Source organism: Mycteria americana, chromosome 2 (assembly GCF_035582795.1).
Source record: "Mycteria americana isolate JAX WOST 10 ecotype Jacksonville Zoo and Gardens chromosome 2, USCA_MyAme_1.0, whole genome shotgun sequence".
Lineage (NCBI taxonomy): Eukaryota > Metazoa > Chordata > Aves > Ciconiiformes > Ciconiidae > Mycteria > Mycteria americana.
The window spans coordinates 16,716,803-16,743,817 of NC_134366.1; the positions used below are offsets into that span (position 1 = coordinate 16,716,803).

Consider the following 27,015-nt stretch of genomic DNA (forward strand, 5'->3'; position numbering starts at 1 on the left):
CTGGGGTTGGCTGAAAGAGGCGGCCAGTCGAGGTTTAATGTCCGCCATGTTGGCCGTGGCGTATTGAGCGGAGCCGGAGCGGCGGAGGAGAGAAGCCAGCGCCCAGCCCAGCCGCGCCAGCCGGCGCCGCCGGGCCCCGTGTCGGAGTGCGCCCCGCCCTGCCGGGGGAGCCCCGGTCCCTCCATGAGAGCGCTCGGCGGGGTCCGGCTCTCAGCTCGGAGCGCTCTTGCTGTCGCCCCCCCCTCCCCAGCCGGAGCCGCCATCGCCGCCTAACATGAGCAAACTGTCGTTCCGGGCCCGGGCGCTGGACGCGTCCAAGCCGCTGCCCGTCTTCCGCTGCGAGGACCTGCCCGACTTGGCCGAATATGCCTCCATTAACCGGGCCGTGCCGCAGATGCCCACGGGCATGGAGAAGGAAGAGGAGTCGGTACGTGAGACCCCCCCCCCCCCCCCCCTCGGCCGGGTCCCTCCATCCCCCCCGCACCCGGGGCCCCCACCTTCGCCTCTGCGCAAGCACAAAATGGCCGCCATCTTCTCCCCGCTCTCCCCGCCCGCCGGGGGGGGTGGGGGGGGGGGGACGGACCTGGGGAGGGAAGGCGCCGAGCCCGGTGGCCCCTTACCGCGCCTTCCCCCAGCGCTTTCGTATGGCCCCCTCTCCCCCCAGCCCGCGCCCCCCGGTAGCTGGCGGCCCTTCGGCGAGGCCCCGAAAGGCACAAAGGGGGTCACGTGACACCGCGGGCGGCCGCCATTTTGTCTCTTGGTTCTGGGGCCGGGCCTTGTGCGGCAGCGGCGGGGAGACGGGCCTCGGCGGCGCCGTGCCCGCTCTGCCCCACCGGGTGGCGCTGCCGAGCCGCCCGCCGCCGCAGGGGGCGCTCGGCGGCGGGTGGCGCGAGGAAGTTGTGGCTGCTGGCGCGGGAGCGCGCGCCGGCCCGGGCCGCCCTCGTGGGGGAGGGGGGAGCAACGGCCGGGCCGGCTGCGGGCGGGAAGCGGGGCTCGGGGGCCCGGGGTCAGGGTGCGGGGAGCTGAGCGGGGCTCGCTGCTGGCTGCTACGGCGTTGTTTTCTTTGCCGGCATCCCCGCGCACGTGTTGCGGCGGCGTGCCTCCTCCTGACGGGCGGTGACGCTCGGGCTGCCGCCAGTTTGCGCGCACCCGGCGGGGGCTCGGGGCTGCTGCTGAGCTGGCCCAGGGTGAACTTAGCTCTGTGTTGCTAGTATCATTTATTTTGCTGCCCGAGATAGGAAGCGGAAGGGTTTCTGTTTAGTTTTATTTGAAAACCCTAGAAGTGCCTTCAGACAGGTGTGGTGTAATTAAAATTGTGATGTTCGCTGCGTGGAAACGCAAAAGTCAGTACTGAAATACTGCTCAAAGTAAGAAGATCCGAGTTCGGAGGCCAAAAGTCTGTCACTTCCCTCTCAATTTTGCTGTCTCAGTGGAGAATGAAACAACCCTTTTCCAACTTCAGGATCATTTAGTCATTCACTCAGTACGTTCCAAGATAGGTATAACGTTCAATAGCTGTTATTGCTGAAGACCCCTACTGAAGTGGGTTGTTTGTTATTTTCAGTGTTTTCGGATCTTTAATTATTTCCTTAGTATAATCAGAATCAGTTTCCCTCATTTGTGCATTAAGCACAGCAAATAGGAGAGAACTGTAGAAGTACAGTTATGTAAACAGGTTTTGAAACTTCGTGATAAGAACAAATGTGACAATTTCATAGTCGAGTTTTGCTAGCTGTTGGGCTGCCACTGTCCTTCAAAGGTGACGGGCTGTAAAGTTCCTGTTCTTATTTCTAGGTGTAGCAAACTTCTAGTTAGTTCTCTAAAACTTCAAATACACGTATGTTTTTTAAATGTAGTCTTCTCTGTGACACCATTGCTCTAAGAACTGATTCTGTGAATACCTATGAAGTGTCTTCAGGCTGAATGATTTATAGAGAGTAGTACTCTTTGCATGTTGTTGTCTCCATTCAGTAACTACTCTCTGAGGCTTTTCTAGTGTAACTGCCTACCATTTTAACATAATTCAATATTTCCAAGTCCTGTGCAAGTCATAAGCTGCTTTAAACATCCACTAAAGTGTGTATTGGGGGGGGGGTGTTGGTGGGTTTTTTTATGGTTTTGTTTGGGTGGGTGTTTTTTTTTTATTTTTGTGAAGTGAAGGTGCTCAAAACTTTAGCACGGTATCTATTTAGTAGTAGTACTTAAGCAGCAGGTAGCAATGCTCGTGGTTTTTGTGACACAGTAGATGTATTCTGAATTGATATCTGTAGATTCTGAATATGAGAGAGTGCACCCTTAATTTCCACTTTTACCAGAATTTTAAATTTTGTTACGTTTGCTATGATACCTGCTTGCCAAGTTTATTTATCGGTTAAAGTGAGCAAGTGTGTGTGCATGCATTCATTTATGTAGAAATGTCAGGTTGCTATCTTTCTCTTTTACTGTTTGCCTGGCAGTTATGAGTCTTCAGGCTAGAACCTTACATGGGGTAACTATGTAGCCCCCATAAACCCAGAGATAGGTGTCCTAGCTAAGGAAAAGTAGTCGTGGGCAAGGGAAAATTTTTAAACGTTAATTACAAGACTTGTTTCTGTAGTTAATGTCATGCTTTTGTTTACTAAATCTAGCTTTGAGGGCTGAACTTCAGAGCTGTAGGTGCCAGTAGACGCTTTCCACAGTTAAAGTTTGCTCATGCCTTTGTTTTAAATGTATGTGTACACACACACAAACACACCCCCAAGAGGAAATTTGCCATTGGTAAACACAGGTGTCTTCCTGAATCCTTGTCGGATCTTCTTACATAAAATAGTTGATGTTAAACTCCTCCCCCTTTTCCTTTCTGCAAACTTGCTAAATTTCCTTCCTTCCCTCGTCGCCCCCCAAAGCTTTCTCTTTAGTTTTGTGTTGCTGTTGCCAACAAAGAGACATGGTAATTGACTAAAGGTATGGCAAACCTCACAGGTTTAATACCCTGCTACGTTCTGTTTCCCAGACTTCATACCATGCAGAATTTTGGGAAGTTGGCAGTTGTATGTATTATGTAGCAGTTGAAGACTTGACTTAGAGGATTTTTTTCCTAATACTTATGAAAATAATAGATATTTTGTATTATCCATTTCTTTACAAACATGGCAAAGTGTCCATAAGATTCTGGGGGGAGTGGATGGCTTCAACTAGTATGAACAGGCATTTATAACTATTTTATAAATAGAATTCTCACATTGCCTTGAGTTCTGCATAAATGTAATTTTAAATTAACACATATTTGGAGTTAAGAGCTTAAATAACTTTCCCCAGGGAAAAATGCAAAGAGATTTAATATTCAAGCATCAAGTCACAAGATATTTAAATGACTAATCAGTGTTTTGATGCACAAAAAGGAATCTATTTTGCTTCCCTTTCATCTTATCTTTCTCCCGTCCTGTTCCTACAAAGAATAAACAGGGAAAACAGTACATCTTCGTTATTACAACTGGAACCTTCAGTTGAGCAGTAATATTCTGTAAGAGTCTTCTGAAGGAAAACCGACCTTGCTAAGTTGATCTGAGTTCTAAAATACGCAATTGATAAGAGGGATATAGTAACTCTCTAAAAAAGAAGCGGCAACTAAGGGCCTTAAAGCGATAGAGTATACCTTTCTGCTTAGTAAGCTGTAACTTCAGTTAGTGGGTTTGTTTGCAGGTAAAAGACTATAGTAAAAAGCTCTTTGGCACACAGACAGTGGTGCTTGAAGTTATCAACTGATGCTGTGTTCTGACAGTTGGTTTAGCTCCCAAGTTTCTAGGGTAAACACATTGTGGCTGTTGCCAAGTCTGTTGCTAGATCTAAGAAACTAAAAACTATCAGGAGACATATGCATCTCTACAAAAGAAAAAAAAAAGCCTTCAAAATGTAATGATACTTCTTATGCAACACTAAACATCCCCTGTATTATCTCAAAATCCTGGTTTTGAGCAAAACACATCCTTAGTGCTGTAATTTTGAGGACCAAACAACGGACCACTGTTAATAATACAGAAATGCAGATTTGGCTAACAAGTCTGTTTAAATTTACAGCTGCCTGAATAAAGAAGTAGATGGATCAGATTTGTTTATCCTTTGTGAAGGATTTTTTTTAAAGGTGTTAATTTGTGTGGCCTCTTGTTTTGTGTTTTTTAAGGGGTTGCTGCTTGTATTTTTCTTTAACTGGGAATTCAGATTCTAGACTGAAAGGAGACAGTTGCAAAAGCAGAGCAGAGGTAACTTTAGTTATTTGAGAGAAAATGCTTTACTGAAGAAATAAGACATACTGACGCTTTCTGAACGTGTTTGGTAACTTATGTTTCAGAAAGAAAGCACACATAGCTTTATGGGCATCATAGATTTGATGGCCTCCAACCAAACCAAGGAAAACTACGCTTGTTTTCCCTGCGTTTTTGTGAAAGGAAAGGAAATAGGACACACACCGCATCCCCAGCCTCTAGACTCTTAAATAAAAAATAGGAACTTAGGGAGGTTTGGAGACTTTATAGATAATAATAAAAAAAAAAGATTATCCTTGTGGAAAATTATCGTGAATATAGTTTTGTGGTTTTTTCTTTAAAGAGTTAACAAAAGCCATGTGTTTGAAGCACCTCATATCAACATTTACGAGGCGTATTTAAAATGTCAGGAAGTATGAACTTAGCTGAAGCAGAGCAGAGATACTTCTAATAAAGTGCCCTAGTATACATCAGAGAAATTAATTATCTAAATAGGAAAATACGACTATGTTGATGACATTTCTACAGTTAATAACAGTCCTGTGGGTATGGGAATTATCATGGGTTTGAGGGTTTTTTTGTTTTGGTTTGGTTTTTTTTTCTTGAGCAAGTTTGTTATCCTGATGTAAATGCTGATATTACTATGGCTGTACTAAGGTTTTGGATGTTACATTTCCATTTAGTCTTGTGCATGTTCAGGTTTGTATAGGTTAGATGCACATTTTCCATCAGGTAAATTTTTCTAAATCCCGGCGTCTCTGTCCTTGGTGTTGAGGCAGGGGAGAGAGTATCAAGCAGTGAGAAGTCCTGTTGCTTTATTGTATTGCTCTTCTTAACTCCCTCTTCTGACTAAGCTCATGGACGGGTGCTTAGTCTTTGCCCTCATCTTAACTCTGGAGTAGCAGCTTTCTTGTCCTACTAGATTTATGCCAGACTGATGCACTATATAGAGTTCTGTTCTTAAGGTTCAGAGTTTAAAATTTGAGCTTGCTTTCTAATTTTAGTTAGTATTGCTAGTAGCAGATAGAAAAATTAAGCACCCAGAGTCTGAAACTATAAGCTGTACAGATGTTCATTCAGTTCTTACTGTTTTCCTTTGCATATATGTTATGATTTAACTAAGAGGTCGCACGGAAGGTGGAATTAAGTCTGTGTGCAATTGTCATCTTTAAATACTGTCATACTCTGTTACCTGGTGTCTGAGCAAACTGTTGAAATAGTTTAAAATCTGCTTTTGATCTCTTTAAATCCATGGTTGTAGTTATCTTCCCTGCCCAGGCTTTGGGAATGTTTAAGAAAAGCTTATTTGGTAAAATTTCATTATTAGATGTAATTTTTTTCCCCTAATATCAGCATGGCCTGTCAGTATTTGCTAAATGCTATAGAAGACCTAATGACAATGACCTAATGAAGATAACCTAATGTTCATTCAGATGCTTTGGAACACTTTAAACATACTCTCTAATAGGTTGTGTCTTAATTTAGCAAAGTGCTACTTGATTAATTTCCCATTTACCCAGTTTGGGTAGGCTCAAGGATCACATCATCTCCATAAAACTGCCTTGAGCACAGCTACCATAGATCTCTTCCAAGCAATACCTGCATGGAAAATACACCTTTCTCTTCCCAAATCCATGCTGGAGGCATTGGGAGGCTACCATATCCAGATTCTCTTGCTGCCGAAACAGCTGTTTTTACCTTATCGAGGAAAAAAACTGGTAAGGAATGTGCAGGAAGGGACCCATATGTCACCATCTAAGCTGTGATGAATTTAAAAATGTGTGAAGTGTATAGCTGAGGTGTAGCGAGTCAGTGTATGAATGGTCTTGAATTACACATGTAAATTTCACTAAAGGTCCTATAGTCTTTTTTGTTCGTTACATTCCTGACAGCTTAAGAAACTGCATTCTCTGTGTGCTTCCATAAAAGTATGTATTTTCTTCTAATTAAGCAACTGTGTACATGGTGTCTAATTACTCTTAAAATAACCACTACCTTGCTGATGCATGATTCAGTAAGTGTTTTAGGATCTTGTAGAGGCAATCAGAATTATATTAATGTAAAATCATAACAGATACTGTAACCGAATCATCAGTTTCAAGTCTGGATTTTTTTTTTTCTTTGATGTAGAGTCGGGAAACTCCCTATAAAGTTTTTAGCTTACTAACAGAAGAGAATCTGCACCTCCACCCCCCTGGTTGTTCAAGTCAAGTATACACTTAAAATAGATGAACTGAACTCCTTTAGTGGTCTCTTCTTAGACCAGGAGAGCTGAAACATTAAAGGATTTTGAAGTAAAAGGGGAGAGTAGAGACGGGTTTTTTGCATACTTGCTAATTCAGGAGTCCTGCAAACTGGAAGAGTATTGCTTCCTGTTTATGTCATGTTCCCCTTTGTCCAGCTTTTCTGCTCGCTCATAGGAGGAGACATTAATTTTATATACTAGACTAATCTTTTTTGTGCTTAATTTTAAATACACTTAACTCATAGATTAGATTCCTAAGAGTGTATGTGTTTGATAATTTGATAGGAGAGGAACAGAGAAACAAGGGTTTGTTGCAGTTTTGTCTAAAGCAACAGTCTACAAATGCCTCAGTTCAGACCTGGAAGAGATTTTTCTGTGAGCTCATATAATGGCCTTAATTTTACCTTTTAGTTTGGTATTGAGCTTAGCAACTTACTTCAGATATACCTGTCTGAAAAATATCTAAGATCCTTAGTCAGAGAATTTTGAGAGAAAAAAACATGACAGCTCCCCACAAACAGAGCCAAATTTCAAGTGTAAGAAAACTCCCATACCATGTCAGAATATTTAGGTGATAAGAGTTTTCTTTTCCCCTTCTCTCTCTGTGCCAGCTCCCAACTAGTAATAGTGGCAGCTTACTGGATATTTCACCTTCAGGTGCACCAAAGCTTTCTGTTCCATTGTGTTTAATGTTGGAAGGTATTCTGTGCACCTGAACACTCATGCATGTTAGGAAGTCTGGCTGATGGTGAGGAGTAGCCATGATAGTGAGCAATTTATGCACTGTCTCCGACTTCCTAAAGAAACTGGCTAATTCTGTGATATGAAACCCACCTGTACTAACAGCGTTTTCCTTTTGAAGTCAGAGGGATGGTGGTGGCATAGACTTCTATTACAGATTGGTGGAACGTATTTGAGGCTGGAACGAGATTGCCCATCCCAGTTTGAAATCTGAAGAAGCAAAATTTACCGCATTCGTGTAGGAACAAGAAGCATAGATTACATCTATAGGGTTTGGCAACTTCCTGGAAGCTAGCAGTTCTGTGTACAAGTTTAGGAATCATGATAGATGGCCTGTTGTTATGCCATAGAGAAGTCAGGCACTAACTTGAAGTTGTGAGCAGGGGACTGCAATGAAAGTGGTTTGATAATGTGATGTTAGTTCTGTATATGGTGTCAGTTAAACATGTGATAATGGTGAAGGTGTGCATGTCATGCTCTAAAGTAATGTTGAAAACACTTAAGGTTTCAGAAAATAACGAGAAGTATTGGTTGGTCATAGGGCTTTATGCAGGTCAGAGGCTTCTCCAGGGAGGTCCAAATTCTGTTTTGAAATGATGGAGGATATGAATTAGCAAACTCACTTTGGAAGAGTTTAAACTTGGGACATTTGTGTTCTAGGTGGAGGATGTTCTTTTTATAGTTCGTTTATCATCTATACGAGTTGTATATACAAGCAATTTAATTCCTCCTAAAAAAGCTGTTCCAGAAAAGCTAAGTGTAGACCAGTCCTAAGGAATTAGTTTGATGTATGCATACTCAAATTATTTTTAACCTTTTCTTGACTTCCCAGTAATTGCACAAAGAGAAGGCATGTAACAGCAATGGCTTTATGCATAGCAGAGTTAACTACAGTGAGACCAATTGTTCATGTTCAGACTTAAGATAAAAAAGGTTAGACTTAACTTACTACTCGTTTATTTACAATGAGGATGGTTAACCGTTGGAAGAGATTTAAAATCTCTCTCAAATTATTTACATTAAGACTGGGATGAAGAAAAACTCACAAAGATAACTTTGTTAGCAGTGTTCTTAATAGCACAGGAAGTAATACAACTGGCAGGGTTTTGGAGTTAAAGGAGAGGAGCTTATGTCAGGGAAAACTAAGTCATTTTAAGGCCAGGCTTGGATGGAAAGGCTTTACCTCCTGGGAATTTTCACAGCCTGTCTTAAGGAGGAACCCCATAAGGTTATCTTCCTGACTGTTCTTCAGATTTGATCTATCATATAATGGATTTCAGCAAAGGATCAGGTATTAATTGTATGCAGTAAAATACTAGTAACATTAATAATGGGAAGGGGCAATAATTCAGTAACCTTAGTGTTTGAGAATCAGGGTGATGTGGCTTTATTCTTCTTTTCATTTTAATAGCTAACATCCTGTATTTTATTGCAGTAAAACTTAAGTTGTTCACAGGAACCTGCCTAATATTAATTTGTTTTGGGTAGGAAAAAAGTGCTATGTGGTAAGCCCTTAAATCTGCTAATGTTTTTCTTTGAGTAGACCACTTTGTTTGTAGCTTTCTCAATAGTTGTGCCATAATTATATGATCATATTTGTCAGAAATGTGTATGCAATTATATAAATATCAATTTACAAAGAGTATTCAGTGTGAGTTTTGAACACCTGTAAGTTAATACGTTACTTTTTCAAGTCTTTGTTTTAAAGGAATGTGTGTGTGTGTATATGTGTGTGGGAGTCTGCGCTGCTAGAACAGAATTTGCTGGCCTTAGGTATATGTAATAAGTTACCTGTTCTTTTGCCAGTTCATTTCCGCTTCATACTTGTAAGAGGAAAAACTAGCTTTAATATCAAGGAATGAATCAAATGACTAATGCATCAGAAGAAAAATGCTGGCTGCTGCTTTTGTGTCTGTATATAATCTCTTCCTGTTTAATGAGCCTTTATGTATGCTCTGCTCTCCCTTCCGCCAGTGTACGTGTATTTCTGTGTATTCAGCTGTATGTACATTCAAGGACTAACCCTGTTCTGGGAGGATCTTTCTGGTTAAACAAATACGTGAAGGTGAATTGCATGAATTGAGGATGAAATAAAAGTTTGAAAACTTCCTGGTCTGTTAGTCTCTTCAGGTAGTTTGAGTGAGAGAGGAAACTATCCTCTTAAGGTTTAAGTACCAGTCTTAAAGATTTGTTTCCTTTATATTTAATCAGGAGTTAAGAAATTAATGCTTCTTGAATTGGAAGCTTTCGAGAGGGTGTTGTTGGAAAGGATTGCTTTCTAACATCTGTTTACATTTATACCTTTATACCAATTTCATGACTTTAAGGTTGCTCCTTCCTAGCTGTAAATAGAAGTTAATTAGAGATCTTGTAGCCTGCCTGGAAGACTTGCCAAGCTTACATTTGAGGAGAGAGAGATTTGTAGTAAAGGCTGCCTTATGTATACATTTCATGCTACTGTCTGTTTTCTGATACAATTTGAAGAGCTGTAGTCTTCAGATTCTTCACTGATCAGATGTCCGACTGAAAGCACGGCTGCTAGGAAGGTGTTAGCATGGAAAAGTTGAATTCTGCATAGGCTTCTGTTTCCAGATTTTCCTTTTCAAAACTTGAGGATTTTGTGCAAAGCTATGTTCTTATGAAAGTGTAATGATTGTGTGTTAAAGATACAGAACTTTTTTGGAAAGGGAAGAAGGGTGCAGGTTGCTTTGCCAAACTCTGTTGATCTGTAATGTGTCTTGCCCAAAATGCCTTTCTCAGCATAGATATGGAAACACTTTACATAACTTGATTTTTGCACTCTTCTGTCTGTGTCATTATAATTCCCTGTGTCTACATAGTACATAACATCTTTTCTTCCAGGCGTTTCCCAAGATTTAATTATTTGAAATGTCCCATTCTCTTGTGTTTCTAAATTCTCTAGTTTTGTTCTCCTTAAGTTTTTTTAAACACTGGTGATAAAATTGTATTCCTGGTTTCCCCTGTGCCTTTATGTTTTTGCTGAAGAAGTGCAGCTTTTACGTGTGTGGTAAATCAACACCCCCCACCCGCAATCCTGTATTAGTATTTCAACAGGACAGGTGCTGTGCGCCTTTTTAATACCTGGTTTTTTTTCACTACTTAAATACAAGAAAAAGAATTCTAAAGAGTGGCAGAAAGTAGGAACCAACTTCAGGAAGATTTTACAGTATTGTGATCTGACGTACAATATTTACAATTCAGTAACCTAGGTACATCTTGGAAAAGAGCTGAATTTAAAACAACAAGGTGGTTTTATTGGAAAGTTTAGAAGTTAGGCTACAGGTAAGAGCCAACTTGAGTTCAAGCCCTGCAGAATTTTTGTGTACTGTACAGTTACTGGAATCCTTTAAGTGAGTTACACAAAACTGTTGGATCCTTCAGATGCTTATGGATAAATTTATGCACTCTCTTCTGTTTCTCAATGATTTTTTTTTTTTTTTTACTTTCCTGTGTTCTTTGCCAAACATGATGACCTTGTTTGCCCTTCTTGCTATTTATCTTCTGTTTTGTTAGAAGAAAGTTATGATTAATATTAGTGCACTAGCTCTGCTTTCTGATGAAGATGCTGTTGTCTTAAAGTAGGCCAAGTACTATATGAGACTGTTCAAATGTTAGGAATAAAGGTAGTTTAATACTTACAGTCCATCTTGGGCAAATAATGTATTTTGTCAAAGTAGAACTTCAAGTCAATAGGCAAAACTTTATTTTCTTGTTTTTTGTATGAGGGGAAAGAACTTGAGCTACCGAAACTGAAGTAAAACAGCTTCCCTTTTTTTTGTCAGTAAGGTAAGGTTTGTTCAGTGAGGAAAAAAGTGTGTGTGGGAAATGTGCATGTTTACAAAGTCCCTCTGTCTAACAGATCTTTACCAGAGCTGTAGGATAAGGGTGATTAACAGAACTTTCTGTTGCATGTTCATTCTCTCAGCCTTCCTCTGAAGGAGAGGTATTTCCTCTGAGGTGTTGTCTTGAGAAGATGTTTAGAAACTTGTGTAATGGTAACTAAATATTGAACACGAATTTGGCATGCCTTGGGCTGGAACAGAAAGCAGTGAGGTTTTTTGATGATCTTCAGGGCTTTATTGGAGGAAGTAGTTGCAGTTAATGCATTAATCCTTATGTCTGGCCTGGTTTTCCATAGCATCTGTACTTTACTGCAGAAGGACCTTGAGCTGGTAGACAGTAGTTGTTAAATGTTGTCTTTGGGAGCTTTAGCTGGCTTTTAGGTAGTTGGAGTGTGGGTTACATAATGTCCTAGAAATAAAGACAAAACCTTAGCATTGATAAAATCTGGAGAAGCTGGTGAGGGAAGAGAAGCTCTGAAGTGCTCCTAATAAGTTTATGTTACTGAGGAAAGTACTGCAAACTATCTGCTAGCTATAATTTTCTAAGTGTTAATGTCGTGGGTATGTTGTGGGACTAGACCAGTCAGAAGATAACAGTTTTGTCATCATATGGCAGGATAGTATGAAGTTCTGAAGCCATCCAGAAGCGATAGGAAAAACATTCAGGGATATTCCCATTGGTAAATGAGAGCCTATCAAAAAACCCAACCTGTAAAACCAAGCTCTCAATTTGTTCATTACTGATTCATTTCAGGAGGTAAAGAAGGTCCCTGTGTATGATTTGGTAACGTGATTATTTTTAAATGTTGTAATCAGTGGTTGACTTAACTCTGTAATTTGAAAAATTAAAGAAGGGAGATATCTGACATTTTATTTTGGCTTGTATTAAATTAAGTTGTAATTTCCCTGGTATAATTTTCCTGGAAGAAAATAATTTGAATGTATTCCAATGTTAGTCTTCTCATTAATATAATTGTCGAAAGTTTGACTTCTTACTTGACCTGTGCTCAAGAGAACTCTGTATAAGAAGCACTTTGTTAGTTAATAGAGAAGGGGGAAGATGTAGCAAACAAATTTGTTGGAGAGAGAGTCTCTTATTCCAGACTGTTTTGCACTGTGGTCAGGAGTGTATGTACAGTTCACTTCTATGTTTATACTGGATGTTTGTCTTGTTTTTGTGGTTTATTCCCACCGTTAACAGGGAGAGTGAGTGCGCATGTATGTGTTAGGCTGCGGTGTAATTTCTCTTCAGATGGTCATAGAGCTCAATGCTAGCTGAGAAGTTTACTTTCTGGATTGTTTCAATACTTTGCTCTTTCACACTTGTTAAAAATGAGTTATGCATTCACATTACCTGAGAATGTTAGCATTTGTTGCTGAGGATTTGAAGGAAGTCAGACCACCACTTTAGCAGATGGCACTGTCTGCACAGGTGGAATTGGAATGTGAGGTCCTAAGCCAGCTTTTCACAGGAGTATGATTTCCAGGGATGGAGAGAACATCATCTTGCTTTGGCTTACAGTTACTGACCTGACTCTACTAGGTCAAATCTTTGTCATAATACTGAAGAGATGGAGGAAGTAGGAATACATTGTCTTGTGGATAGCTAACAGTGCTTCACAGGGTAGTTCTCTTTAACTCACCAATTGGGAAACAAATAAAACTCCTACTTAAGGAAAAATCCATACTGCACCATGCATTTGTGAACTTCAAGTAGTTAGTTAGCAGAATAAGCGTGCTGTCAGAAATACCCAAAGATGCAAAAGAAAAATATTTGAAATACCTTTTAGGTGTCTTCAAGCTATTATTATAAAAAGCTGTGAAGTATTAGTCTTGAAGACTTTTCTTTCCATGTTTCAGTGATGTTGTGTTGATAAACCTCAAGGAAACAGCCTACCCCCACAACATTGGGGCTTAAGTGTGGTCCTAAATACCACAGAGACTTCTTTGTGGTAGTAAACTGTGGCAAGTACTTTGTCATTCATCTCTGTTAGAATTTCTTGTTAACAACACATTTTACGTTTATCCCTAGTTTTTCTCACCTTGCATTATACTGTTGATTTGGCTTTCTATTGATCAGTTTTCAGCATGGGGAAAAATGCAGGAGTCGCATAGAATGATCAAACCATTTAATGTGGTAAGCAGTATGAAACTGAGGCTGTAATTGGTAATTTAAAAGCCTAACATGTTAGGCAGCTCTGAATTTTCTAAGAATGTATGCAGTGTCAAGTTGATGTTTTTCAAGATATGATGTGCTAAATAATCTTTTATAAATACACTCATTAATGGCAATATAGCTAAAATAGTCCTTGCACAGAGGGGACATGATGAATTCATGCAAAGTACAAAATCTCACATGCAACCTCTGGTAGTTTACGTGTGGCACTAGGTGGTGAGAGGGAGAGGTAGAATGTCTAGTGTAAGAGGATATTGTCTGAGGTCCTCTAAATAGGTTTCTCTGCTGATATGTGGGCTATATTCTTGCACTCAGTATTTAAGAAGGGCACAAAGTCTCTAAAATGTTTATTACACGTCAGTATATTAATATATGTAATATATAGGCACATTAAATCATGGATATTCATACCACTGTAACTTTATTCCCCTGTAGCCAGGAATTGCCCATTAAGAATCAATAACAGTCTGCAGCTGCACATGTGGTGGAGAAGCAGGCAGCTCTATGTTGTGACCGGCATGATGGGGTTCAGCTGTTCTGCCTATGAGAGGTGGAGGAAATAGTGTGTATCTGTGCCTTGTGTGTATCTGTGCCTTGAGAGATCGAGTGTACTTAATTTGTGTTGTGGGTAAAGGCTTTTACTAATGCAATAGGCAAAAAGAGTGAAGACCTAAGGAATGATGGAAAGGTGTGGAGGTTTTGTGTTGGGTTTTTTTGGTGTGGTTTGGTTTTGTGGTTTTTTTTAATAAGTGAAGGTCATAAACTGACTTGGATGCTGGGTCAGTGAAAGCTGTTAAAATACCACTGTGGGGGCAACAACAACAACAACAAAAAAAAAAACAGCAAAAACTTGGCTGGGCTAAAATTGACATTGTAGCCTGAACTAATTGACGCTGTCTCCTTGTAAATCCCATTCAGTAGTCCTGTTTTGTCCCAGTCAGACACTTAACTCTCACTGTGTGCAAACTCTCACTGTGTGCACAGAGAGAATAACAATGACAGTTATAATGGATTAAGTTTACAAGCATCAGGGAGGTGCTTGTCCTTATAGTAAACCTTTCCCATTCACCTCTGCTCTTCCTTCTTTCCTCCCCTCCTCCATGACTTTACTGTCATTCACCTGTCTTAGTTGTTCAGTGTTTATACCAGCCTTAAAAACAAGTTTGATCATAATTGCACATAAAAGGTCATGAATTCAAAATGCTAGTTCGTCTTGTGTTTTTTAAAGGCAATCTAAATAAACTTGGAGACTAGAAGACACCAAAAATAGCTGACCTATAAAGAATAATCATTTGGCACCTGACTCATAGTGCATGTAGCACTTTGTCATTCAAAACGTATTTTTACTGATCAGGAAACTTTTAAGTTGGTATTTTGTCTAAGCCTTTCAGCCTAATACCGGCCTCTGCTCTAGGTAGCATGTTTGTGCATTCAAATGTAGCACTGTTCATTCTAAGCCAAGAAAAGTGTCTAAACACATAGATTTATGAAGACTGACATCAGCAGGAAATACATAGATAAGCTCATCATAGTGGTGTAATCTTTGGAGAAAATCTATTTTAAGTTATTCAGTATTGCACCTGTCACTATTGAAGAAGCACTTTTCCACCTTTGTGGCATCAGACCTGAAATTCTGATCTGTTGTGTGTTGTGAATAAAGAAGCTAAGATGGTTTAGTTGAAAAATATTGGTAGGTTTTACTTGTGTTTTCATGAACATATTTTTACAAAATTTAGTTGACTAGAGCAATTCTTGAATTCTGTTGCTAAGTAGGTTTCTTCTTTACTAGATGCCTTATGCAGTATAACTCTTGAGTATGTCTCTTCTAGCATTTGTACTTTGCAGGGGGTTACTTTAGTTTTCTCAAATGTCTTAGCAGCTTTCTTGATACCTTGTTGTCTTGGTTCACGAAAAAGCTTCTTCTCTTAGTAAGAGTTACAAACTGCAATGCATTTTTTTTTTTCCTTATAACAAAAGTTGTAATTTGGAGGAATATGAGATGGGAACTTTGATGCCATTGACACTGACAGTTATTCAAGGGCAAAGTTAGGTATACTCTTTGCCAGCCTGTGCATGTTTGTGCAGCTCACGTTTCTGTTCATCACTATATGACAGTTTATTTCAATTGTGTGTTATACAGAGGAATAAAGTACTTAAAGTGCAGATATTGTGGAGTCTACAAAAGTGTGCTTGTTTAACAGACTGGCTTTTAGTCATTACTATGATTCACCATGTGCTTTTTCTACCGACTTTATTTCTTTTCTGTAGCACTGAAGTGGATAATGCTAAAAGGTTTTTTTTGTTCAATTTTGAAATCAGAAATAAGCTTGATAGTTTAAGGTGACGCTCTGGAAGATTCTTTAGTTCTAATTTTTTAACTGAACTGTCGTATATGAGCTTTTTATATGGAATGCACATGTGACTTCTTAAAAGGTGCTTAGATTGTTTAGGTTGTTATGGCAAACTTTTTGGTTGTCTGACATGAGCTGCTGAGTCTTAACTTGTGAATGAACAAATTTACATAAATGTTGATACTTGGTTTTCTTGATAATGGTTTTGGTGTTTTGCTGTCCCCGCATAACTTGAATACTGTATAACGTTCAGTACAAATATCAATCAAGTTCTCTTACTATTTAAATGTGAATGACTGCTTGAGGTAATGAAACTGTACTTTACAGAAGAGGTAGCTAAACCTGACAAGAATGTTGTAAACGAAGCAATCTCATGGGAAGGTACAGTTGTTGTAGTTTTGTGTGTTATAGACCCCATGTGAACCCCATGGTTCACTCACTGATTTATCTTTTTGTTGTTGTTGTTATTTTTTGTTCATTTGCCTTTTTCCCCCAGCCAAAAATAAAGTTGCATATGTGTTGGGTATCTCTCAAGCCTCTTTATTAACATTAGAGTTGTATAGTGCACACTGGACTAAAAAGTTCCTAGAAGAAAAAAATTATCAGGCTACTAAACACAGAGACTAAAATAAATGTTGCTTGCACTCCCAGGTTCTGATACCCTGTGGCTCAGGGGGAGAACAGCTGTGGAAGCATGGCTGTGTGTTTTGTGCTGTTCTTACTGTCCTCAGTAGGGATGCCCATGGGCTCCTTTTTGAGACGGTGTTAGGCAAAGTGGCACTCTGATAAAATCGACACTTGTCTTGCAGTTAGTTTCCAAAAATGTTTCTGTATTCTTTGAAGAGTTTGGTTACTAGTAATGCCTAGCATTTAGGTTAGGCCAGCCAACCACTTTGTACGTATGTTTGTTTAAAGTCCTTGGGTAGTTGCACAATTTGATGTTTAGAGATCTGACCTTCAGGCTCCAGGTAATGTTAAGTTTTAGAGTCTTATTGCAAATTCTGAGGGAAAACAATAGCTCTAGATACTGTTTTCGAGATGCGTTTTTAATGCTTTTTAACAACAGAAACCAAATCCTGTTCTTAATTAGACTTGTTTTTTCCTCAGAATCTTTGAGCATATGTAGATCTGGGAAGCTGTTGATCTCCGCAGTTTGTGCAGTCTGGCCTGTGGAAGGGAATGTTTTTAAGCCCTCAGTAGACTAATACTGGGGAGATAGAGGCGCTCCTTAGACTGTATGTTACGGCTTTATTCCCTTGCCTGGTGTTTTTCTCTGCCTTACCTGTCTTGATTCTGTACGCTGCTGAGTTGATTAATGGATCCAGACTGAGCTATGCCTTAACTGCAAAGGAAAAGAGGTTGGTTTAATGAGGATCATTTGAAAACCTGGTCTGAGGAACAGCTCCTATGGAAGGAGTGGTAGATTTATTTTTTTCATAGTTGACATAGAAAACTTAGAGAGAAATGTAGTATAAAATTTCACCCAACTCAGTTGACTTCTTAAGTCCTGTTGCCTATCTAAATGTAGATTTATAACTGACCTTTAACTTCACCCAGTACTGTGTATGGTATTCTACTATGATATGTAACTGGAATAGTTGAGGCACCCTGTCTGTGTTGGAACACACAACCTTGTGTGCATCTGTGCATTAGTATTGTTCAGAAGAGTAGTGTAACAGAATAAGAAACTTGTTTGCTGTGAAGTTGGGCTACCATGTTACTTGTTATTCAAATGACACTGCCTTTTTATCAATGTTCAGTACTGTTAACAGTAGTATCAAGTCCCTGTAACTAATAAAAATGCTGGAATCCAAGTGTACAGCTTTTGTGATCCAAAATTATTTGAGGAGTTATGCAGTATTGCTGACGTACAGTGATGTTCAGACAAGGAGCAAGATACTGCTGCGTCTATCTTTTAGCTTGGGAACTTGATACAATTTTGTTATGAGTCAACTGATGAAATGATCTTGAAGTTCCGCTTTCATTTTCCCCGTACAAGGGGAAATAAGTTTGCTATAAAGATTTATTCAGGCTCTCCTAAATGGCTTTATAGCTTTAACCTCTGATAAATAAAGGCTAAATTCTAAGGGCTGTTCTCATTCTGTTGTAGACTGTATCCTGAAAGCTGCATTCTTGTAAACCGTATCAAATCGTAGTTTATTTTGTGTTACAGTCTGATTTCAGTGTGGAGGTCATGCCCTGGACTACTTAAGTAATACATTAAAAGCATCTTAATGTGCTCTTTAGAATGCTTCATTTAGGGGGAATTTATTTAGTTATTAAACTATATTCTGTTTAATACAGATCACTGGAATAGTTTTGATGTATTGCAATTTCACAAGGTACAATGGTAACAGCTGGAACAGCGGCCTGTGGTAAGGAAGGGGGACTTCAACAGGTTTGCAGTTAAGTCTGGAATCTTGTGAAATGTGGGTGTGCGGCAAAGTCACATGAGGTGGGCTGAGCTGGTTTAACTGTGTTGGTATTGGAAAGAGGCAATTCCACTGTTTTCCTAGAGCTTGCTGTGGTCTGTACATTCCTGTCTGTGAACTGATTTAGCTCACAGTAGAAGACTCGCCTAAGGATAAGTCTGCTGCCCTCCATGGGTTACAGGGCTGCATAGACTGAGGAGTTCCATGAGAGCCAAAGTGATTACAGAGGAAAAGATGGGGAATTTTTATGGCTGTTACCAACGCCGAGGAGATGGGATAGCTCTTTCTGCTAGTATTGAGCTGTTAGCAATTCCTAAACAAAGTATTTCAAACTGATACTGAGTCCTGTGGTTCTGAGTGCATGTAGTGCAGTGGCGATCTGGCAAGCAGCCGAGCCGCTTCAGTCTTTTTAGGTAGTCTGAACAGGATCTGTGCCTGGGAAGATTGAGGTGTTAAATTCTGTTTGTGAACTACACTGCGTAATTAATGTATGTGTTAAATACTAGAGTTTGCCTGATTCCCAGGGTTCCTGGGTTGTGTACATTTGGCTCAAGACACGCTAGAGAGGCTGTCTCATTCATTTCTTCATCTCTGCCTGCCTGTTTTCCACAGTAATTTAAAATATGAAACTAATTTCTTTTCAGTCTTCTGGTAACAGGACAGCAAATCACTCTCCATTTCTTCTAGGATTGGCATGATCTCCAGTACTAATGTTGTTAGACTTCTGGGTCAAATGCCCTGTGTGTCCTCCACCTCCCTACCACCAGTCACTGAACAAGCATAGCAGGTGAAAATTTTGCAGAAGTTTAATTTGCTGCTGGAAGTCCACGAATATGGAAGCAAGATTTTTCCAAGAAAAGGGCGGACTCCTTGCACACTCTGTGTCTGATTTGAACATGGGGAAAGCAGTTGACTATGATGCTCAGGATGGTGTATCTGACCTCATTTCTAACCAGTGTTCCAGATAAAAAGGCTAATAATTAGCAAGGTTTCCTGATAGTCTGTTAATTACAAACCCATGTATTTTTATAAGTAAATTAGATCACATTTTCACTGAGCAATTGCTATTTAATCCTATGCACAGCTATTTTAATTTGGCATTTGTAGCAGAGATCTAATTGTTATAGTAATTACAGTGGAATCCTTCTTAATTGACTACTCATGAGACTGACATCAGTTGATTAACAGAAGTGATCTCCATAGTTTTTTTTTTTCCATGTTTGGAATATGAAGGGACAGTTTTAGGCTCTGCTGTAATAACAAGACAACAATTTTCTCTACTGCATAGAATGATTCAGGGTACTGAGAGATCTTGGCAGCTTCAGAAGGGAAGATCTACAGCTATGTGGTTTGGGTGAATCTTCAGGCAGCTTAAATTGATGTGAGAAGGTGTTTACTGTGTGTCCATATATACTAGTCATAATAGAAAGAAGGCTTACAATTGCTTGGGGGCCAGACAGAGGCGGGAGCACAGAAGTGATCTTCTATCTTCCTCAAGACCCATTACTGGTGGAAAGCAAGGAATGACATAACACTGCTGTGTTGACCCACCACTTCTGTCCTGTTTTGGTCAGGTGTGCTTGTTGTGACCAAATTTAAACTATTGCTAACACATTATATGATATTCATGTACTTGAGGTCAAGAGTGTAGAAGCTGCATTTATGCTTACCGACGTAACTGTTGCCTTGCCATTATCAAAGGTCAGATCTATAAGCTGGTATTCAGGAGTTGGGCTTTGCTATCTCGGAGTCAAGGATCACTGTAACTCAGGGACTGATTCTCGTGCCAGAATACATGTTGAAGACTTCAGTGCTCTGCAAGGCAGGATCAGATTGCCCTCATCAGTACGACTTCAGTCAGGTTTGGAGCTCTTCACCAGCAGTTGTTTGGAAACAGGTGATGTAACAACTTGTCAGAATGTCTTTGCTGTTTTGCATGTAGTTACGTGTGACTGGATATGCATGTGAGGTAGTAAAAGGAAACGTGTGTGGTATGTTTCTGTAATAAGTGCTTCTGTAATAATCTGTGAAGCCTGTTATTCAGGAATAACTGAGCATTTTTGCTTTCAGTCGTACTAGAAGCTACTAGAGCCACTTGCTGCCCTAAATATAAGAAAAATGCAAAGGAAATCTGGAGTATGCCTGAGCAGTTTCCATTGATCTAAGATGGCTACTATGTTCTGGCTGTGCGTTCTGTACCTTTGCTTGCAGCATTGCTGGTGCTTGCCTGTCCCTGGGTGAGCCCTTTCTATTGCAGTAGCAGATAACTACCACCTCAGAGAGAGTCCTATAGAAACGTATTTCTGATGCCTGAACTGGCTCTAGGGAGGGGGAAGGAATAATGTGAGTGAGGGTTGGCATAAAAAAACCCCATTATCTTAGTGTTTTTGCATGTAATTCTCTGAGATCACTCTCCATGATCCTCCTAATCTGGGGTATAAGTTGCATCTGATTAGTAAGTTGCAGGACAACTAAGATCTGGTAACAGGAGAAGAAGGTGAAGAGAATGAGCCAGTTTGGTTGTTTTATTCCTTTCTGTCTCCTTTGCGCACAGATTTATTGGATTGAGTGTATGGACAAATTTCCTTTAGAGTAGATTGACAATCACTCTTCCGAAAGAGGCTGCCTTCCCTGATTATGCAAGTTACTGAGATCCTCGTATGGCTCAGAGACAGGATACGTATCCCATAGCTCACTGAGCCAAGGAAGGGGGGAGTTTGGGGAGCGATTTGCATGCAGTAGGTCATAGAAGTGCTTCAGTAGTCCCTGACATATGTTATGGGATGAATTAGTCTGAATGGTCTTGGTGTGCAGCTGGGTCTCCTAGCAACTTTGCTGTGTTGTCCTCCACTGTCCTTCCACCAGTAAACATTGCTGATGCAAGATAACCTAGGTCAAGGAACAATATTGTCCCTGTGAACTTAGCAGCCAAAAATCTTTACCTTATAGCCTGGAATCAGGTTGGTCTTGCACTAGGTCATCACTTCTGGATAACATAATTAACAACTTCTGATTTTTTTTTTTTTCCTAGCTGCCAATGTTTTCTTATTTCATCTTAATTATAGAGTAATGTGTTTGTGTTTAAGATGAGCTGCAATTTTGTTGGGTGGTTCTTCTGTGTTCAGTTTTTTTCTAAAAGAGTTTTGGATCACAAGCTGCTAGAAGGTAAAAATATGTATAAAAAAGGACAGGACTGTGAGTTTGTATATTTGCATGTCCTTGGTTCTGTCTCAACTGTGATCTCTTTTAGCGTAATGGTTGTGAACCTAATACTTCTTGACAGCTACCCATTGAAACCGGTATCCTTTTCAGTTCTTGTACCTTTAACATTACAGTGTAAGCTGGGAGATAGTAACTTTGGAAAACACTTATGTTGGGCAAGGGATGGATGTGAGTGGATTCTCCTCAGTCATACTGATGTAAATCAGCAGGTCCGTGGAGACCAGTAGATGGGCGGTGGTTTGATGTGGTTCTCAGTAACAACAGAATCAATTGTAGTGTCCTTTTGTGTAGTTTTTGTATTTCAGAGGCAGAGATGTGATTATGATGTGCACAGACTCGAACTCACTCCTGTGTCCTTTTTATAAGTACCAGTATTTTTAAAAACTCTTTCCACTTGCTGTGTGTGGCTTCCTCCACCACCCTGTCTTTTGCTTCCCCCAACAAAGAGAGCACTCCCTTCCTTAGGGTAGGCTTTGAGAATTTGGAGACTTTCTGCTCTGCTCTATGGACTGGACTTCAGAGTTGGCTGTTTTGCTATTTCCGTATTGTATGTATTCCATTACTGTATTTCCTTAAGCAAGTATGCCTTAAATGATTATTTGTTTTAAGAGCTCTGGAATAATTTGGAGAAATTATTTGAAGAAACTTGCAGTCAACTTATAAAACAGTGGGTTGTTTCATTCTGAAGAAGATGCGCTCATTGCTACCGCAGTAACATTTGTCAATTGACTTTCTAAAATGACAGTATGCATTCTGTCCCTTTGGTTTGTTTAACTGTTAACGACAGGGTTATGTCACTTAGTCCTTTTAATGCCTTGTGTTGTGGTTATCTTACTTTGAACATAGTCTCCAAGGTGCGCTGCAGAGTAAATATTTCATCAAAGACATCTTTGTGCTCTGTCAGTGCAAGTTTTCTTTGAGCAACTGTAACTTGGAATCCAACAGTCATGTTGCCAAAAACCTACTAAGTATTACCAAAATGTGAAAGAAGGCAAATACTGCTTGCTTTCAGTTGCTACGCTTCTGCTTGTTTCTGTTCGCAGGCAAGAGTGCCTACTTGTAGTCAGGTTTAACCGCAACTACAGTATCCCTTCTTTTGTCTTGTAACTATAGTAATTCAGCTTTTTTTAATGTAGTGTGCTAGAAATGCAACAAGTATGCAAGTACTAAACTTGTTTTGAAGTATTACACCTATGTCCTTGTGTTATCACTTGAGAGAGGTCCTGTTGCCCCTCAAAGCAGAACTGAACAAAAGTTCCAATTTCTTCAGGCCTGCAGCGGGAGCTGCTCTGCTGTGTTCCTGCTTTCCTTAGTGCCTTTGTTGCTGCCAGCTTAGATTACCCTTTCACTCTGATGTTTTGGAACATGTATGGCAATACTGGTACAATAAGAGTGGATACAAGGGACAAACGTGGTATCTTAATAAAAAGGAAGAATACAGAATAAAGAATGGTGCCGAGATGATGTAATTTTGCTTAAGAAATTTCTTAAATACATCATACCCTGCTCCATTCTGGGTAGTCAGAAGGGTTGCTGTTTTGGTGGGCTTTTCCTGTAGACTCTCTAATTGGAGGAAGATTTCTAAAGGAGGAAAGTAGTTGTCAGGCTTTTGTTTGTTTAAACAACTAGCACGGTAATCTGATAAGTGTCGGAATTTTAACTGTCCAAATACTTTTCTGGACAGGAATATAGTGGGATGAATAAGGCGCAGTTTCCTGTTACTGGCTGGGTGTTGCAGAAAGTGATGTAGCTGCTCTTTTCCTCAGACACCCTCTGTCTCTGGGCTGAGTGCTCCTGCTGCATCCCTTTGACTCTGGGGTTGTCTGACCACATGATGAGCCAGTGTCAGTGAGGAAGCTAACCTGATGGAAAATTAACTTGGGCAGGGGAAGAGCAAGCAGATTTTTAGGTTTTGGATGAACTGTTTGAATAGCTTCAAACAGAAATTTGGATGAGCATTAGTGTACAAGGTAGAGGGAATTAAGTTTGAGGAACAGTACCATAGTTCTGAAAGTACTGGGTCAAATTAGCATCGCAGCACAACCAGTTCCCAAAGTTGTATTTCTGATAGCTTTTTATATCAGGCAGAGAAAGCAACTGAATAGGAAAGCTTTTCTGGATATGAGCCTAACTAATAGGTTGAAAATAATTAAACATAAAAGTGGGAGGCAGTTTCAGTGAGAATAAACTACCTTCAATAAGTACGTGTTGTGAAACAGGGTATGTATGAAAGATCCAAGAGAAGCAAGTTGAGAGAGAGGGAAGAAACTGTTAAGTCTCCTGTGTTCTTCGGTAATTTGGACTGAGTTTTGTAAGACAACTGCAGCTATTCAAATGTAGTTTCAGTAAGAACAGTACCTTAACACAGATATCTGGATGCACTGAAAGTGGAAATGGATGAATAGGAACAAATAATATGTGAACAATTAATATTTACATGAAAGATTTACCTCAAAAGGAGGAACAAAGCGAGATCCATCTAGCAATGAATATGCAGAATAAGAAGAGAATATTCTGTAAATATTTGTAGGAGAGGAAACCTTCTTGATTGTATTTTATACTGAGATGGTTGAAATGTTTATCTGCCATAGCTTTTCATGAGTCTTAATAATTTTTTTGCCCTTGGTATTCATTTTAAAAAGACATTTTTTTAATTTAGTGATGCAGTTAAACCAGTTTAGTGGCTAGCTGCTACCAGAGGGGATAATCTTTCTTTCTTCCTCCCTTTCCCCACTGCCTGCCCCACCCTCCGGCAGTTCAGGGAACTAATTTGCCAGAAAACTAATTGTTTCTAATTGTTTTCAGGGGAAATAACAGGAGAGAGATGTCTTTCTGTAGATTTGGCTCCCTAAGCTATCATCATAGGTTCGGTCTGGCATAAGGCAGTGGTAATGTGGAGAATGACAGCAAGGGGCACAAGACTGCACCTTGTGGTGGTAGCTAACTGTTAGATGAGTTTCCTTCTAACATGACAAATTACAGCCTTTGAGCTTGACTAACCCACTTAAAATTCATGCTAGGAAGTTAAAGAAACAGCCTGAAATAAGTTCTCAAATAGCTGTGAAGTTCTGAGGGACCGTGGTGTTCCAGAGGAGAAGGGAAAAGGCACTGCAGCTGTGCTTATTAAAAAAACAAACAAACAAACCAACAAACCAACATAAAACCCACAAAAAAAAACAAACAAAAAAACCCCAAACTAAAACCCCATAACAGCCTGTTGAAAAGGTGGGAGCTAGAGGCTTACAAACAAGCTATCTTAACAGCAGTTTCTGGAGGGATATGGATAATGTAAATTATTTGGCCCCAATAATCACCTGGAAGATACTAATCTCTTTGTGAACAACTAATATGAGTTTTTCAAGAACAAACCCCAGTGTAACTTCTTTCTGTGGCAGGGTAAGGGACTTAGTGGATAGTTGCATCTTGACTTTTAGAGAAGGCTTTTTGATACTGCTCTGTTATGCAATGAACAGAAACAATATTATAGCAACTGTTGTATAGTGGAAGTATATCTGATTGGAAAACTATATCTGGAAATGGATGAGCAGTCAAAGTGAAAAGATTTGTTAAATTTCTGAAGAGATCTGTCTTCAAATGCCTGTTGGTATTTTCAGGAATGACTTGGACTACAGCATCTACATATTAAACCAAGATAACATGAAGGGCAGCCAGCATATTTGGTTAGGATTTGGAATTCAAAATCATTCTGACAAACTGAGGAAACCACTGCATTTTTAAATGGAAGGCTATGGTTTCAGATGAATGAGGTGTTGCATTTAGGTGGGAGTAATGAGCTGTGCAATCACAATGGAGAATGACTGCAGAATAGAAACTGTATGCTGTAGTAGGTTAGTTAACTGTAGATGTTTGACGTGCTTTCATGTTAAAAATGAGTGCTTCCAGAGTTACCAATCACACCTGATTATATGTGTATATATACATATATACTAACTTTTTTTTTGCTATTCAAACAGTATATATAGGAGAGAGAGATGTGCTGAGCTGCCAGCTGAGATGTTGAAGTTGGGGGCAAAGTCACTGTTGCTGATTTCTGTCCAAATAAGTGAGAACTTGGTGCATGGTGTAAAGGGGAGGGTTGCCTTGTCTGCTTATTTTCTTTTATTTAGTAGAGTGTCTCTTGTGATTAATTGAAACAGATGGGAACAGCAGATAAGTTTACCTGTTTCAATGGAGGAACTTTTATCCAGTTGCTTTCATAATTTGTGGGTCTGCTAACACCCTCTGCTCAAGTACTGAGTATTTTTGTAATTGGGATGAAAGTTGGGCAAAACTATGATTTGTGCTTCTGCTTCAAGAATACTGTTAAGATTTCTTTAAATACTTGTTACTGAAACCTGTTAGGAAATTAACATAGACTACTGGTACTAACTAGTAGTGCCCATTTCCATATCGGAGATGGATCAGAGACATTGAAATCTTAATTTAGTGTCTAACCCCCTCTTCTTCCCTGAAACAAAGCATTTTTTTGTGTTTAAAAACACAAGTTGAGAAAAATGTGCCAGGAATCCTTCATATGATTATAAACAAAGTAAGCCTTGGCTGTTAATCAAAAACCATTGGCTATTACTATGTATTTGACATAGAATCCTACTGTACTATATGGAAATAAAGCTTAATTCCCTCTTCTGCAACAGCTGCAGCTGTTGGGACAAAATCCTGAAGGATTATTACTGTTTACAGAATTTGTAGGTGTCTGGCAGCAGTGCTTCACTAAAAGGTAGAAAATAAATTATTTTATACCATACCCAAGAAAGAATTTTAGCTGCCACATCTCCTAGGTGACATAATGTGTCTATGCTTAACAAATGCTAGAGGGTCAAAATCAGTCCAGTGAGTTTTACTCATGACTGTGTGTGATGTTTTATTTTCATGATTAGTCTCTTTCTGTGAAGAAACTTTTTAACGGGACAGATGTGAAAAAAGCTGTGCAGCTTGTTTGAAGGTAACGATAGGCTAAAATCCTGTGAATCCCTGCAGCAGAATTACATCTTGAAGCAGCTTTTAGTTTGAGGCTGCACTAACTGCAGTTTACAATAAAGCCTGTTTTTTTATACTTTTTTTTATGTTGTTGTTGTTTAGACAGATGTTAATTGTCTTTGTACTGAAGAGGAGGTAAATTGAAGTCAGACAGACAAAGGTGTAATAACATGACACACATGAGCACTGATATGTTTTTACTTCAATATTAAAACTGATTATCCCTGCCACCCTTTGGCTGCAGTTCTTGTTTCGAGTTTTTCAGTAATCTGGTTTATAGCATCTCACTGATAGCTGTATTGGCACAACTGATGCAGCACTAGTTTACTGAGCACCTAGGAAGGAATATCTGAGTATAGAAACTTCAGAAACCAGCTTTGGTACTAGGGAAAAAATACCATGTTACACTGTCAGTAAACCATTTATATACATGCACACATCTTGCTGTGTGGGTTTTTGTTGGTAACTCTGTATGAACTCTGCTGATAATACTTACTGTCTTGATAGCACCACAGGAAGAATGGAATGCATTTGAACAGCAGCATTTGAAAATTACTAGACTTCGTAATGTTACTGATCTGTTACTTGTGTTGTAGTAACAGATATAAATGTAATTTACTCTTAAACTTGAAAAACAGTTGCAGATTTCTAAAAGTTAATTATTCTTACCCCCATGGTTTATAGTTTAATAATAAACTTTATTTGACAGATTAGGAGGGGAAAAAGGAGGATAATGGAAAGCATTG

At 39.6% G+C, this 27,015-nt stretch overlaps 1 protein-coding gene across 9 annotated transcripts in view; it reads left to right on the plus strand.

The window, feature by feature from the left end:
• Positions 1–27,015, plus strand: part of EPC1 (enhancer of polycomb 1) — a 69,114-nt gene that overhangs the window by 17,248 nt on the left and 24,851 nt on the right. The window contains exon 1 of one of the 9 annotated variants that reach the window (XM_075492503.1): positions 29–427. The exons of 6 other annotated variants lie outside the window; for them this stretch is intronic. In XM_075492503.1, the coding sequence (XP_075348618.1) occupies positions 275–427 (153 nt within the window). In that variant the 5' untranslated portion in view covers positions 29–274. Of the gene's footprint in view, positions 1–28; positions 428–27,015 lie in introns of those variants that run through there. 2 more of the 9 variants (XM_075492507.1, XM_075492509.1) reach the window with 2 other exon arrangements.